Raw genomic sequence first — 16,326 nt, forward strand, 5'->3', positions numbered from 1 at the left:
ACCACTGCCCCCCTCCCCCCCATCGGCTGCCCTTCTCCTCCTCGGGGTGCACACCACGCAGGATATACCAGAACGTGACGGAGTACGAGGGGCAGGACGCGTGCGGCTCCAACAGCTGGATGTTCCAGGACCACGAGCCGCCTTCACTGCCCTCCAACAAGGGAACGAACCAGACGGCTCAGCAGAGCCAGCCGCGCGCGATGCTCGCGGGGCTCAAGCCCTGGACGCAGTACGCCATCTTCGTCAAGGCCTACATGCTCACCACTTCCAACGAGGGCCGAAACCACGGCGCCAAGAGCAACATCATCTACGTGCGCACCAATGCCAGCGGTGAGATGTGCCGAGCCGCACGCGCGCACGTGCGGGGAGCGGTAATGTAGCGGTTAGCGCGCTGTGCTAAGAGCTTGATTCCCGTTGACCACCGACGCCAGTGACGAAAACGGTCCTGAGCCTCCCCCTAAGTCAGGGGTCGGCGACCAAAATAACAAGAAGAGCCATTTTTTCGAATTCTGTAATAAAACTCAATATTTCAAGGGCCGCAATTACGCGTGAATAATAAATAATAACGTGACGAAGCAGTTGTCAAAGAGCCGCACGCGGCTCCGGCGCCACAGGTTGCCGACCCCTGCCCTAGGTCGACGCAAACAAGTAGCTGGTGCGGTGTGTAAACATCGCCACTGGGGAGGCAAAGGCAGTCGAGCATGGTGCTGGCCACCCACCCCGTCCCTCATGTCCCGTGCCAGCCCTCATAAATGCACATGAACATCACTTGCCCCAAAAGTCTGACTTTTCGAGGGACATTTGTAATATTTCATGTGCGTGCGTAACGCTCAAGGCGTGGCAGGGGACCTGCGGACTGTACGCTACAGTAGGACTTCTGGGTGTTACGCATCAAATCAGTGCGTTTGAAATCCACGCCACTATTATTATATTTAGGCCATTGTTGATGTCTTTGCTGACACATATGGCAGGATGGGGTTTACACTCAACACCAGAAACAAAGTAATATTTCAGCGTTCCATCAACTGCACCTTTAATGAGGGTCCAGGATACGTTATAAGAGAGCATGGAGTATTTCCCAAGATGTTGTGATTCCACAAACCCTGACCATGATCGCTCTCCATGTACGATCATCATACTCGACCTCGAGGGAACACGTGCTGTGTTTCACAGACCAGTGTAGTCTGCAGTAGTTTCGCACTTCACTTGTTAGCGGTGTAATTTTTACAAATTTGTACAATGATGACAGCACATGCAGCATTCTCTCTTTCTGTGAACATCACGTAATCTTTAACAGTCCGGGGAAGCAGACTGCGGCGTGTTTATGTCGTTGCTGTGAGCACGAGAATCGTTATCAGTTGATCATCGCCTGCCGTACTGCCATGTAATTCTGTTGTTTTGCTTCTGCGTTGCTGTCTCAGTGCCGTCCATCCCACGCGACGTGGTCTCCGTCTTCGCCTCCAACACAACGATCAAGATCAAGTGGAATCCGCCCATGAGCCCCAACGGGAACCTCTCTTACTACCGCCTCTACTGGCAGCGCCAGCCTGAGAACAGCAAACTCTTCGAGCTCAACTACTGCCAGCAAGGTGCGTGGGGTCGCCCGGGTCACGCTGCATTGTGGGTAGTACTCCAGCACTCTAAACTGAGTAGTCAGACTGAGTATTCCCAGCTCGCACAGTGACGCTGAGTGCTCCGGTACAGTGAGACCGAGTGGTACAGTGCTGAGTAGCCAAAGACAGTTAGGGGACAAAGACAGCCCGGCATGTTGCTGGCTGCTCTCTCGTACGTTGTCCCAACCTTCATAAGTGTCATCATTCGGACGTCGTGCTGACGAGATGTTAACTACCTCACCTGGTATACAGGAGGACGTGGGTTCCATCCCGACCCTGACGCCTGTATATTTGGAGTTTGCATGTTCTCTCCGTGGCCGCGTGAATTTTTCTCCACATTTTATAAACATATGTTTCGAGTATTTGGCGGCCATAAACTTCCACACGATAAGCCACTTCACTGGGTTATCATTTGTAGCCAAGTCGCTTCTGAAAAAAAGTTATATAGCTCAGTGGGCCTTACCTGGTAAAATAAAAAATAGTTTTTAGTTTAAAGGTGCTCACTAACAGACTTGCCTGTTAAAAGCAACGTAGCGGTGGATCTCGCGTATACTCATTTTGCCGCCTGTTCTGTACCCCGGTGCACCGCTAGGCCTCAAAATCCCGTCGCCGGACCACTCGCCCGGCACGATAGACTCCGACGACGTCCCCGGCAAGGGCAACTCAACGGCCGGCGATGGCCACTCCACTACCTGCTGCGCCTGCCCCAAGCCGGAGAGCGAGATCGAGAAGGAGAAGGAGCAGGCAGCTTTCCAAAAGGCGTTTGAGAACTTCTTGCACAACACCATCTTCATACCCAGGTGCGCGGCGGCGGCGGCAGTGGCAACGTGACGGCGGTTTGGTTTGGTGGGTCAGCCTCGTGATGTAGGCGAGGTCGCGACCCCCGAGCAGGCGACGCTGGCTCGACCTCGGCCTGAAGCTCGCGGCCGACGATGGCGCCTGTCCCGTAGGCCCCCCGGCACTTTGAGGCTCGTTAGCTGGGCGCTAGCGGGAGGGTGTGGCGTCTTTGGTTACGCCGGCGATGATTTTGTAAACCCATTTTTAAACGAGGGGTTGTGTGACTACAACCTCCAGGAGAAAATAATGACTTGGAAGCTGGTTTTGTCAATGGTTATTGAAACGGTCCCAAACCCAATCACTGGGGGGGAGGGGGCGGGTCGATAATCTTTAAGGTTCAGGTTTGGGAGGATTCATCTGTGAACAAGGACAGGACAGGCAAGGTGGTGGCGCATTGGTCACACCTGTGGCTTACAGTAAGAAGCGCCTCGGTTTGATTCCCGACTCGGGCGCCTTTCTGAGTGGCGTTTGTCTGTTCTCTTCCCTTGTCCTGCACGGGTTTCCTCAGGGTTCTCCGATTTCATCCCATACAAAAAAAAAACATTTTGATTTAAAGCTTTCGTGACTGCAGGGATTCATATTCTTGGTTCTTTCGGTCAAGTCACGTAGAAGGGAAACAATGAAATTTAAAAATATTAAACAATAAAATTCTCACGACGTTTTGACTGCAACACAAGCAATCATTGTCAGGTGTGGTTTTCTCACGAAACGTCGTGAGAATTTTATTGTTTTATATTTTTATTATTTTATTGTTTCCCTTCTACGTGACTTTACCGAAAGAACCAAGAATAAAAAACATTGTAACTGGTGTTGGTCTAACATCCCAATGCTGAAACATTTCCTGCAAATTACTCAATTGGGATTACATTCAGCAGTAACATTGCCTCCCGACTGCGAATACTTGGCAGGACCCTCCTGAAAAAGAGTCTTGAGACTCAGCGAGGTGTTCCTGGGTCATTATTACTCAAATAATAATGTTACCTGCATAATACAAATTATTGCAGCAGGGGGATGGAATTTAATCTCTTAAACGTTTAAAATAAAAGCCTTTCTTTGTTCATTTTGGCAATATTGACTTTTGGGCATGCCACAACTTGGCCGTGTGCATCATGCTGGCAGGAAAAAATGACCTAGTTGAAGTGGCGCTGTGAAGTTCACACAACCGTCACCTGCGACAGCGAGTGGAGAGAGGTGCGGCGGTGTGAGTGATGGGGAGTGCCATGTGCTGAGATTCAAGGACAAAGTTTGCATGTCTTGCGTTTTCAGACCGCCGGGCAGTAAGTCTGGGGAGATTGGCGACAGTAGGTAAGGTGATGACATTGCTACAGAGGCTCAATCAAAACGGAGATGTGATTTTTGCTGCTATTCGTCTGTCAGAGGAACCATGCACCTGGCTGATTCCCTATTGCAATCAATAAATAAATGAATAATTGTCGCGGTGGAGAGTTCCTTTGGTGCCTCTTCCCCGCCTATTAAACCGCTCCTGCGTGGGCGTGGCGGGAACAAAACCGCGGCTCTGCGATTTCGTCGTAAACTGCGCATGGGCAACGTACGCGGATGTTCTCGAGGCCTTCCGAGGGACAAGCGCACGAGAGCCCCCTCTCCCGAGCAGCCGCCCCGTTACCATGCTCAGGGACCGCCTGGCTTCTTAGAGGAGCCACGCGTTTACCGATTGATCCGAGCTCGACGCAGTCATGTTCACCACGACTGGCGGTGGCCGCGTACACGTTTAGCCGGCTCATTCCTCCCCACAGCAGTCCCGGTGACCACTTCACGTGGCCAATGAAGCACCGGGTTTCTCCGCCCGAGATCTCGTGGTGTTCAACTGCATGCCCCTTATTCCTTGCCGCTGGGCCCATTGTAAAGCGCAGGGATGGCCATTGTACTTCTGGCTTTGGGGACAATTGACAGTTGCTTAATTAAATCGTGTGAGCGACACTCCCAGAAAGCGTTGGTTCCTCAGACAGACCGTTGATTCGGCTTCCAATCCACAACCCAGGCTACCGTGATCTATTGCCGACATCGGGCGCTCTAACACTCCGATGATTTGTAAGCTTGAATGTGTGGTTTCTCACCTTCCTTTGTAAAAAAAATGCTGCTCAGCAGAAGCCCTCCGTCAGTTTTGTTTTCACGGAATGAGAGCACGAGGAGACATTGTTTCCACACGCATCGAAATCGCCATCCAACGTTAGCGGCAGGTATACCGCGCAAGGCAATCTTTAACTGCAGTGTTATTTTCGTCTTCAGAAAACAGTTTTCCGAACGCCACAAATTGACTCGACCCTTTTCCCCATCGGCCGACCGTGCTTGAGGCAGCAGCAGCAGCGCGGTGTACGCTTCAGAGGTCACTTGACCGTCGCTATTTTTAGCTGTCGTCTTTGTCCGGAATTACCACGGGGAAAAGCGTCGGCTCCGCACGCAGGGTACTTAAGTATGGCGTGATGTTGTTGTGACAGAGGCACATGACGTTGTTATTGCTGCGGACGGTGGAGAGATTAATTACCTTGGATGAAATCTGGTTTCACGTGGCTTCGTACGGACGCCACGTGTGAGCGCGTGTGTGTTTCTCATTCCCCAAAACCAGACCGCTCCTCCGTTTCCTGTTTAAAAACGGCATGTTTGATTCCCAGCATCAAACCGCGTTTGCTAGCACGTGGGGAACGACGAATCGGTTCACCCGAGAATTCTGATCGTTAACCTCGCGGCGATGCAACTTGCATTGAATGGAGCGGCGGCGCAGCGGTTAGCGCACCGCACTACGAACCCGGATTAACAACCTCAAATCTGTCAAATACGTTTTGTACGATTTGAATAACCGTGGTAAAGACCGTAAGGGTTCCGCCAAAGTGGACACGGTGCACGAGAGGGTTATGGCGCACGTGCGTCTTGACAGCGCGAGGTTGAAATGCACGTCTGGATGGACGGGCTGAACCCACGGTGGCTGATGGCGAAACGCATTTGTCTTGAGCTTAATGCATCAGGAAAAACCGTCAAGATCGCTCCTCCTAATTTGGAGTCACGTCCACTGGAAGCGTTTCCCGCTTGGTAATGAGGCGACGCCGCACCCCACCTCTTTACGGCGCCGTACGCATCTCGTCAGTTAAGACTCCCATCCCTCCAAACGCCGAGAGAGGACGTCTCGTTAGGTGGAACCGCGTTGGGTGGGTTGGTGTGGGTGGATATTGGTGGGTGGATATTTGTAGGTATTGGTGGGTGTATATTTGTAGGTGGGGTGTTACGCGCGTGTGCAGTCAGAGCGATCGGTACTTTTATTTTTGCGACTTCTCCTGTGCTGGGGGTGTAATGGCCGGCGTGCGTCACCGCCTCGCGTCCCCTTCGGTGACTCAGCCGGTCCTGTAAATCGGCTCCGCTGAGGGTTTGTTGCCGGGGCGATGCGTCACCAATGCGTTAATGCAGCATTAACCAACAAATCATTTTGCGTAGTTTCCGTTGAGAGACCCCGACACATTCGCGCTCGTGCGAAGAGAACAACAGCAAAAAGACACACTTTCATTATATTTAAAAGTGACGTCGCAAATTCTCTCATGACGTTCCGCTGCAAAGCTGCGTCAGCTCACGTACGCACACAGACACAGAACTGGATGCGCACGCTGAACCAACATCAATCTTACGATAACAACAACAAGCTGAGTGTGATTGCTAACACTGGGGGGTGGGGGGAAGGTGGTGGAGGTGCGTTGTTAGGGTTGGACACAGGGGAAGTGTACTTTGAATGTCTGTGTGCCCAAAGGAACCTGGGTTTGACCAGGGTATTTTTTTTTTCACAAATCCGCCACAGTCGTCGTTCCCGCGTTAGTCGACGCGGATGTAGGTGTCCCATTGATTCACCCAACACGTGAAAGAGCGACCAGGCTTGCGTGCGTACGAGGCGTCTCACATTCGCCCTATCGTTGAGTTGAAGAATCGTCAGAGTTGTTGCCAATTACATTCTAGGACAGAGTTTGTTTTGCCATTCTGGTACATAGAGTGCCTCTACTGGCTGCAGGATTTATGCGAACCAAACACTTACAACACATGAGAATCGATTTTAGTCCATGCACTGATATATCCAGACATCGTCACATGCTTACAACGCTCATTCATCGGAGCGGTTAGCAAGAACTCATCATTTTATGAGAGAAGTCGCCATTTGAGGCCTCCTCTTCTGCTGCCTCCTTCTCCACGAGCCCAGCTTTAGCCTGGGGCTGTGTTCTAGGCGTATCCGCCGTAGGTTTAGCGGATGGCGCAGGTGATTCGCCTTCGCCCTCGGGGGTCCCCGCCCGCGTTGTCACGTGTTCCCATCCAAGCGTGTCTCGCCCCCCCCCGCCCATGGCCGCGCGCAGGCCGTCAAGACGGCGGCGCGAGGCTCCGGCCGCCCCCACCTCCCCGTTCAGCAACGCCAGCGTGGTGATGCTCGACGGCGGCAGAGGTGGCGACGAGCCGCCCTTCTTCGGCCGGACGACGGACGGCCCCGCGGGCGGCGGCGGAGGAGCGCGCACCACCGCGGCCCCCCGTGACAACTTCCCCACGATGGACAAGGTCGTGCGGCAGCGCGAGTTTGCGGTGATCGAAGGCCTGCGCCACTTCACGGTGTACCGCATCGACATCCAGGCGTGCAACCACGCCGCCGCCGACCTCGGCTGCAGCATGCAGAACTACGTCTTCGCCAGGACCATGCCAGAGCGTGAGGCACCACACCCTTCCCACCACCTCCACCCCGCCCAGCAAAGAATATTATTAGTCCTTAAATTTAATCGTCAGATAGTCGCCCAGTCATTTGCTGTCAAGAACCATTCGTCATGTGACGCCGGGGGAGCGTTACCCCATTATTTACGCTCTTTATATGAGGCATTCGTCCGGTGTGGTGAAGACTATCGGCCTTGTAATGATGATTCGGGGGCCAAAAATGCAGCTTCCTCCGGTGCCTGCATAGGTCACGTAAACCAATTCTTGACAACATGTATACAAAAGTGATGTCGACCACACCACGCCCTCGAGCACCGTGCCGTGCTTCGTAAGCACTTGCCACAATAGTCTGTGAAGGCTACGCAGGGGGGTAGCCATCTTTATCTTTGTGTGCACCTGCCCCTCAGCCCACGCCGATGATATCCCGGGCTCCATGGCGGCCAAGCTGCTCAACAGCAACATTGTCTTCCTGTCGTGGCCCGAGCCCACCAATCCCAACGGGCTCATCATCCTCTACGAGATCACCGTCTGGCGAGAGCAGGTCAGGCCGCCCCATGACCCCGCGACCCCGTGACCCCATGACCCCACGACCCCATGACCCATGACCCCGCGACCCCACCCCCGCTCACCGCAGCCGCTGAAAGCGGGCGACGGCATTTTGTTCCCTTTGCCAGATTCTGAACTCACTTCGCTTGCCTGTTGATTGATAATTATTCATGCAGATAAAGCAAATTAGATTCACGCACTGCTTCAGTGCAGCCACATCTTGCATATTGATACACATATATACACACCCACACACGCATCTCTAGAATGTGGCCAGCTGGCTCGGCGGCAGAGCGTCCTGCTCGCTGTCCGAAGGTTGTGAATTCAAATCCTGATTTTGGGTTGACTCAGCCCATCATCCCGCTGGGGTTGTTAAAGTGAGTTACAACCTTGTTGGGAAGTCAGTGGTGGTTGTCCTATGGGGAGACTCGCCCCTGACATAGGAATGAGAAATTTCCACCGCTGGCTCAGGGCTGTGAACAGGAGCTGAGCACCATTACCTCAGTGCACATATGTGTTTATAAATAAATATATACATAAATATTTACTAGACACCTCATAGGCAGCAGACAGCTATACGCAGATTATATGAGCAGATGCTGTTACTCCTGGTTCACTCTCTTGTTGTATGCTCCATTGCTCATGCACACTTGGCGTTACACAGGCGCGCACGGCGTTACACACGTACGCACGGCATCGCCCTTGTACACACGATGAGTGAACGGTGTAGCCGCGGGTGTGAGCGGTGCGAGTGCGGGCGAGCGGCCCGATTGTGCTCACGTTTGGTGTCGCGGCAGCAGCAGGTGGAGCGGCTGGAGTGCGTGTCGCGCACCGCCTACCGCAGAGAGGGCCACGGCAGGAAGATCCACGGCCTGCTGCCCGGCAACTTGACGGCGCGCGTGCGCGCCACCTCGCTCACCGGGAACGGGTCCTGGAGCGAGCCCATCAGCTTCGTCGTGCCCACACCCTGTAAGCGTCGCCGCCACCGCTCATTCCTCATTCCCACGGCGCAAGCGAGCCCGCAGCTTGCACGCTGGCCCAACCAGACGTCCGGCCTCGACCCTCTCTCCGTAGTGTGAATACTCAACGCAGCAATGGCAAAAGGTTCACCTTCGGCTGCGAGGAATTGGCTGCCACGTTGTCCAAAAACATGGGCGAGAGCGAGCGTCGTGCACACTGACTCACCCCCCTCCCTCCCCCCACTTGTGTGTGTGCGTGCAGCCGTGGCCCAGCCCAGCCAGGTGATCCCCGTGGTGGTCATCGTGGTCTCCCTACTGCTCGTATTAGTCGCCATCGGCGCTGGCCTGCTGTTCTTCTTCGTCAAGAAGCGGTGCGTCCGTGTGTGCGTTGCGCAACGTCCGTGTGTGCGTTGCGTCCGTGTGTGTGTGTGTGTGTGCATTTGAAACGGAAAATGTAATGAAATTTAGTGTGAAAAGATGGAAGAATACAAATCACTTCTGGCAACAGCAAAGAATAAAAGTGAACTGCAATGGGTGATATGAAGACGTAACATGAAAAGGGAGACAACCCCCCAACATCATCTTGCAGGGGATGGTAGAGCGAAAATGAAGGCAAGGATGACCAAAGATAAGTGACGTGACAATGTGTGTTCACGTGGGCTGATGGATGAGCCGGTACAACACCGGACAAATACTCTGATGGGCAAAGCAAACGTGAAGAGAGTTTTGACAGCCAAGGAGGCTTCATTGGCACTCCCTTCATTGGCACTCCCTTCTACGTGGCTTTACCGAAAGAACCAAGAATATGAATCCCTGCAGCCACGAAAGCTTTAAATCAAAACTCCCATGACTGTTGCGCGGTTGAAAAGACAGATGACAAAATTAATTTTCCAAAAATGTCTGGGGAGACTTGGGCTGTTTGGATGAAACGCTGGGTTGATTGTCGCCTTTCTTTATTCCCTGGTGCAGGAATGAGGCTCGTCTGCCCAACGGGATTTTGTACGCGTCTGTGAACCCCGAGTACATCAGCACCAACGAAGGTCGGTGCAACATTTAAAACATCAAACGTTAACATCTCGTGCCATATCGATCGGCCTGCATTATACTCACTCACTTTAATAGACACTGGTAAGCCATTTGTGATGGCGAGGGGCGTTGGGCTGATAGACAATTATAATTGGGCATTTTTGCCACGGTCCGCAAAAATTGCGACCGAAAGAGCCGAGGTTTATACCGGGGGGCAGTCCGATGTAAGCTGCGTGAGGGTGCATCGTGAAGCACTTTGACCCCCCAAACCCGTTCCCACCCCCCCCTCCTCCCCCCGGCGTTTCTCAACTCCAGTCCTCACAGTGCATCTAACTGTGGTAGGGCCTCGTGATGCCTGGCGGGGCCTGGTGGGCAAAAACAACCCATTAGCTTCTCATTATATAGTTTATAAACACCACAAGTCTCCTCTCACTCCCCTTCTGTACCCCACTCGCCCTCTCTCATTCCCTCCCTCCTCCCTCCCACTATCCGTGCGTGCCCCACCTCGACACCCGTCCGCTACCACTGCCAACCTTCAGCCGCGTGCAGTATGGCAGTGGCTTCATTTGCGTACGAACATAAAAGGTTGGGTAATCACGAAAAGACGAATGGCCCGCGGTGGGAGAGTATCGAGGACTGGAGTTGGGAAGCACTGGAATAGTCGACCTTTAGTTGTGGCATCCCGTGGCTGTGATATCCGTGCCTGCAGGCCCGTCAGCCCTTCACAGAAGCTGTCAGCATGTCCTATCTCCGTCTCTTCACGCCATTGCACCCTTTTCGTCTCTGCCTGCTTATTTTTTGACCTATGACCCCAGTGCCAACGTTACACCAACGCCCCCTGTATTATTTCATTTATTTATTAAACAGGAGCCCGGTACAGATGTTCCGCAGACGACAAGCCCAATGCCAAAAGCCCACGGATGCCCCCCCTGTATTTTTTAACCTCCCGTGCCCTCTCCGTGCCATTTTTCCACCTCCGCAGTCATGTTTTATATACGTTAAGTAAAAGGTTCGACATTTATTCAGCATCTCAAAGCACAATGTGTAAAATTCAGACCACGACACCCATGAAATGAAAGAATTGGGGGAAAAGTCGAGAATGAAAACGAGACACCGCCGGAAAAAGAATTGACGAGCATGCGCCACACGCACACCCACGTGGAGAGATGAGCTATGAAGCTCTTTTTCACAGATGTCAAGTAATAGAGGCCTTATGTGCATGCATACATACGAGTCCGACTTGACGTGAAGTGCGCTGCTAATATTCATCAGCGCTGTCCACGTCGGAGTGAAATGCAAGTTAGAGTTTAAGAATTATTCACTTGGATGAGATTCGCAAATTTCAGAAACGCAGCGTCAGTCGATACAAAAATGGTTTTAGATGACGGACAAATACCTTTCGTTCGACGTAGCGACACGCGCTGTCCTTCAGGATCGCGTTCCGCGGGCGGCTCCAGATACGGGAGCAAGGAATTCCGCGGTGGGACGTGCAGACGCGTAGGGAGGCACCGTCAACGGGGGGGGCGACACGCTGCCGCGTGGAGTTATTGCACGTGCGCGTGTATGTTGAACTTCCTTTGCACCGTATGTAGTCAACCGTGCCGATCGGAGGTGCGGGGGAAGGACAACTAAACGCAAAAAAGGAGTTGTGGGAAACCGCTCGCGCGTCGCCGTGCCTTGACCAAACGCTGGTGGCCAGAGGCCGCGTCCTGACCAGCGATGGCCGCTGCCACCACCGGCCGTTTGGCTGAGATGTCTCTGTCGCCAGCAGTGGGGAGGATCGTGCAGAGCTGGAACTGAAATGTAAAAAAAAAATTACGACCGAAAAGCATTTTTAACCTAGAATTATAAACCTAGAATGTCAAACTACGATGGAAACTGGATTAAGTAAAGGTTAAATAATAGTTAGCGGTGCATCGATTCACAAGTACACAACTTGATGATACATGCATCAAATTGTGTGTGTGTGTACGGATCCATTATTTGCATTTATATAAATTACCGGGCAGAATACAATTGAGAAACAAAGAAAAACGGAAGGTAAACAGGAGACAAACTAAATTGATTGTCAAGTAAACCAAATCGTGGCCTCAATTCCCAACAGTGCACCGTGAACCGTTTCGCGTGCCCGTTTATCAAAATCAATCAGAATCTTTATTTACACTGGAGGAATACGACAAGCTATGAACCTCTTTCTCACAGACGTCCAGTTAAACAGAGGTGCACACCCCCCCCCCTCCACAGTGTACATCCCCGACGAGTGGGAGGTGGGGCGCGATAAGATCCTGCTGCTGCGCGAGCTGGGCCAGGGCTCGTTCGGGATGGTCTACGAGGGCATGGCGCGTGGCGTTATCAAGGACGAGACGGAGACGCGCGTCGCCGTCAAGACGGTGAACGAGGGCGCGAGCCTGCGCGAGCGTATCGAGTTCCTCAACGAGGCCTCCGTCATGAAGTCCTTCAGCTGCCACCACGTGGTACGTGTGCCCCCTGCCTCCCCCACCATCCTCCCCACGTCCACCCCCACCTCCCGCCGCCGCTGCAACGCGAGCAAGCGCCGCCGTCGCGGAGTCCAAGAGGCTCGCGCCGGCGCGGTCGTGTAATTATCGGCATCGGTATGGAATCAAATCGGACATGCGACCAAATCGGCGATCGGTCCGTGTATGGAAGAGGGTGGGCGTGTCTCTGCCCGTATACGGTCCTCATGAAGCCTGAATCGTGGTGTCTAATTGTATCGATTCTGTTCACAGTCGATCTGACAGCCATGTCTACAGTATCTATTCATCGAGGGTTAATTACTGCGTCGGTTCATTGGCAAGCGATCCATGGATAGAGTAGTCTCATTGGTGAGTCTAGTGTCATGTGATTAGGTAATATCTGCATGATCGTTGATGTGCTCGCCGTCCGTTATTGCCGCATTACAGCGCCACGGCGTTGCCGCTGTTGTCAACGTCGCCTCTAATCAACTTCTCACGCCCTCCGCCATGTTTTCGGGTCGTGCACCGCGTGTCGTTCGGCACGGTGACCGACGTTTTGCTCCACGTGCCGGGGGCACCTTCAGGGGGGGGAACTGAATGGCCGCGCGTGTCCCCCGCCCGCAGGTCCGTCTGCTGGGGGTGGTGTCGCAGGGGCAGCCGACCCTGGTGGTCATGGAGCTCATGACCCACGGCGACCTCAAGAGCTACCTGCGCTCCCTCCGTCCCGACGCCGAGGTGAGCGGGCGGCGGCATCTCCGCGTACGACCCGCCGCCATGGATATCTGCGAAGTTGAAACCTCGCCCGTAGGTTTTCCCGCGGCCGCTCGTAATCCAACTGCGGTCTTCTCGGTTGGTGGAGGCCCCCGTGCCGAGCATTTATTTATATTGAGCGCATTTGCCACGCACTGCACGCGGCGTTGATAGCGTTTGCCGAGCGCCTAAAGTTCGACGGGTAAAGGCTCTCGGCGTGCGGCCTAAACCTGCAAAGACCGCAACTTTGGATTCGGTGAAAATCTGGGAGCCCTGGCACGGCCGAAGTGCGGGGTTCTCCTCGCGGGAGCGGCGCTCTCGACAGCGCAGGCGTCGGCCCGGGGTCACGCCCGCTGTACGTCGCGCCGGAGACATTTGCGCTGAACTCTAGGATTATCGCACGCGAACAAAATAGTCGCTGCCTTTACGCGCACGCCTGGTTTCACCGTTAGCTGCTCCTTGCTCGTTGGGGGTCGTCGACACAAACGGGTGACGTGTTCTACATCTCGCCCCCCACTTTATGTCGCGAAAACCCTTTTGTAAACTAATGACGAAACGTGTTCTACATCTCGCCCCCCACTTTATGTCGCGAAAACCCTTTTGTAAACTAATGACGAAACGTGCAGTGGCCACTTATGGGCTATCTGCCCATGCATCGTGTTGATGTTGATGATAGTGAAACCCGAAATATATTATGGTCTAATTATTTGGGCCATTCTTCCTACCACTCCCCCCCCACCCCACACTGATTACCGTAGATAATCGCGAGTTCACTACGGGTTGGCATTGTTACCCCGCCGAGCTGCGTTATTCCGTTGCTGATTCGTGATAAAGCCGCCTTTGGGAGGCAAGCGTGAGAGGTTGTGCTTGCACGCGCGCCAGCCGAAGCGGCAATCGCGAGCGCGCTTCGCCCGACTGTGTGCCGCAGAACAACCCGGGGAAGCCGCCACCCACGCTCAAGAAGATCGTGCAGATGGCCGGAGAGATTGCCGATGGCATGGCCTACCTAAACGCCAAGAAATACGTGCACCGCGATCTCGCCGCTCGCAACTGCATGGTGGCCGAGGACTACACGGTCAAGATCGGGGGTAAGGCGCCGGGCGGTATACCACCGCGACTCGTGCGTGTGATCCGTGCTCCGGATCCTCGTTTCTAGGAAGAGGCTACGAGGAGTCGCACCTTGTTCACGCCGAGATAAACCCAACCGTAACGGAATGTAAATAGTTGCGGGCTGTATAGCCGTGAGTGTCAAGCAACACACTGAAAGCTGTCAAAAACGCACGGATCCAGTGCATATGCAACAAAAAAACGCTTAGTTACCTGAAGAAGTGCTCCCGTTGTTTTAGATAACCATCAAATTTATTTTGACGGTGACCTAAGACCAGAGAACCACAATGCATTTCTTCTGTAACTGTGTTTTACACGTGTTCCCATGTTGCTATTCAAAGTAATGAATGTTTCACTCTGCCAGTGCTTTACAAGTCCTTACGTGTGCCCTCACAGGCAGCCTGGTGATGATAAATAGTGTCTGTAGTGCCTTTTAAAATTGGGAAAAATATATAGCATGGAACTTTTTTTTTTTACTACAAAGACAAGATACTAAAACAATGGGGGGAGCGGTGGTGCAGCCTGCTTCCCACAGCCATGGCTAACATCAGTGGCGAGTGACATCTGAACCCACCGGTCCTGCCCCCTTCACCAGTCTGCACTGACCAGCGTGCCGAAGTATGGTCAAACAACCCCCATTACTGCCACTCCACTCGTGACAAAGGTTTACAAGGGTGGCGTGTTTCTAAATGTACTTATTGTGTAGAGGCCTTCATCTAGCAGTGGAATGAGAGAAGCAACTGATTATTAATGTCACCAAAATATTATAACCACATTGGTGGGAAGTCAACAGCGGTTTGAGTGTGGTCTCTCTGCCATGGACGCCACTGTGACGAGATGTGACAGGAGGTCGTGGGTTCGAACCCGACCCTGACGCCTGCTGTATATTTGGAGTTTACATGTTCTCCCCGTGATTGCTTGGATTTTTCTCCGGATCCTCCTGTTTTTTCCCTCCATATTTAGAAACATGCGTTTAGAGTATTTGGCTGCTATAAATTTCCACTTGATAAGCCACTTCGTTGAGCTCTCATTTGTGGCCACGTCGCTTTTGAACAAGAGTTATATATCTTAGTGGGCTTTACCTGGTAAAATAACATCGTTTAATTTACAATGTTCAGCACTGGTCTAGGACCCACGGTGAAGGCCACCACCGAAACTGAGTACAGCATGGGGACACTTTGCCCGATCGGACACACCGTGCGAACGGCGAGGGCGCTGATGCCGGAATGGGGGCGAACCGCCGGTGTGCTTGCGGTGTGCAGACTTCGGCATGACACGCGACATCTACGAGACGGACTACTACCGCAAGGGCGGCAAGGGGCTGCTCCCGGTGCGCTGGATGGCGCCCGAGTCCCTCAAGGACGGCGTCTTCACGACGCACTCGGACGTGTGGTAAGTGCGAGCGGCGACCGCCCTCCTCCGCCTCCACCGCGCTAGTTGCTCGGTCGTTCCCAGCGGCCATCGCCACCGCCAAGCCTCGGCGACCCCCCCGGTTGTTGTGACGGGCGTTTGAGACGGCCGTTGTTGTGACGGCCGTTGTTGTGACGGCCGTTGTTGTGACGGTCGTTGTAATGGTGGCTGTGACTGTCCTTGTGACGGCCGTTTTTACGGTCGTTGTGACGGCAGTTGTGACGGTCGTTGTGACGGCCGTTGTGACGGCGGTTGTGACGGCGTTTGTGACGGTCGTTGTGACGGCGGTTATGACGGTCGTTGTGACGGCGGTTATGACGGTGGTTATGACGGTCGTTGTGACAGTCGTTGTGATGGCGGTTATGACGGTTGTTGTGACGGTCGTTGTGATGGCGGTTATGATGGTTGTTGTGACGGCGTTTGTGACGGCGGTTGTGACGGTCGTTGTGACGGCCGTTGTGCCGGCGGTTGTGACGGTCGTTGTGACGGCCGTTGATACGGAGGTTATGACGGTGGTTATGATGGCGGTTATGACGGTCGTTGTGACGGTCCTTGTCATGGTCGTTTGACCTGAATCAACAACTGTGAGAGTGGTTGCGGCGGTTCTCGTGACGATCCGTGTGACGGCCGTCGCGACGCGTGCAGGTCGTTTGGCGTGGTGCTGTGGGAGATTTCCACGCTGGCCGAGCAGCCCTACCAGGGGATGTCCAACGAGCAGGTGCTCAAGTTCGTCATGGACGGCGGCCTCCTGGAACGGCCGGAGAACTGCGAGGATCGGTTGTGAGTTCCCCCCCCCCTCTCTCGGACCTCGCTCACGCGCCGACGCTCCTGCGTTAGAATCAGAATGTTTTATTTAGACTGGACGAATCCGATGAGCTGCGAAGCTCTTTTTCACAGTTGTCCAGTAGAGGGGTGGGC

At 53.6% G+C, this 16,326-nt stretch overlaps 1 protein-coding gene across 3 annotated transcripts in view; it reads left to right on the top strand.

Annotated features, from left to right (window-relative positions):
* LOC116950613 (insulin-like growth factor 1 receptor) overlaps positions 1-16,326 on the top strand; it is a 125,705-nt gene that overhangs the window by 97,978 nt on the left and 11,401 nt on the right. For 2 of the 3 annotated variants that reach the window (XM_032968519.2, XM_076073034.1), the window contains exons 9-22: positions 62-330; positions 1,422-1,589; positions 2,206-2,413; positions 3,717-3,755; positions 6,794-7,134; positions 7,544-7,677; positions 8,483-8,651; positions 8,904-9,012; positions 9,611-9,681; positions 11,912-12,141; positions 12,766-12,876; positions 13,820-13,979; positions 15,261-15,390; positions 16,054-16,188. In XM_032968519.2, the coding sequence (XP_032824410.2) occupies positions 62-330; positions 1,422-1,589; positions 2,206-2,413; positions 3,717-3,755; positions 6,794-7,134; positions 7,544-7,677; positions 8,483-8,651; positions 8,904-9,012; positions 9,611-9,681; positions 11,912-12,141; positions 12,766-12,876; positions 13,820-13,979; positions 15,261-15,390; positions 16,054-16,188 (2,274 nt within the window). The remainder of the gene's footprint in view (positions 1-61; positions 331-1,421; positions 1,590-2,205; positions 2,414-3,716; positions 3,756-6,793; positions 7,135-7,543; positions 7,678-8,482; positions 8,652-8,903; positions 9,013-9,610; positions 9,682-11,911; positions 12,142-12,765; positions 12,877-13,819; positions 13,980-15,260; positions 15,391-16,053; positions 16,189-16,326) is intronic. The other variant, XM_076073035.1, reaches the window with a different exon arrangement.

Source organism: Petromyzon marinus, chromosome 40 (assembly GCF_048934315.1).
Source record: "Petromyzon marinus isolate PM22_M1 ecotype Great Lakes invasive population chromosome 40, UKy_Petmar_22M1.pri1.0, whole genome shotgun sequence".
Classification (NCBI taxonomy): domain Eukaryota; kingdom Metazoa; phylum Chordata; class Hyperoartia; order Petromyzontiformes; family Petromyzontidae; genus Petromyzon; species Petromyzon marinus.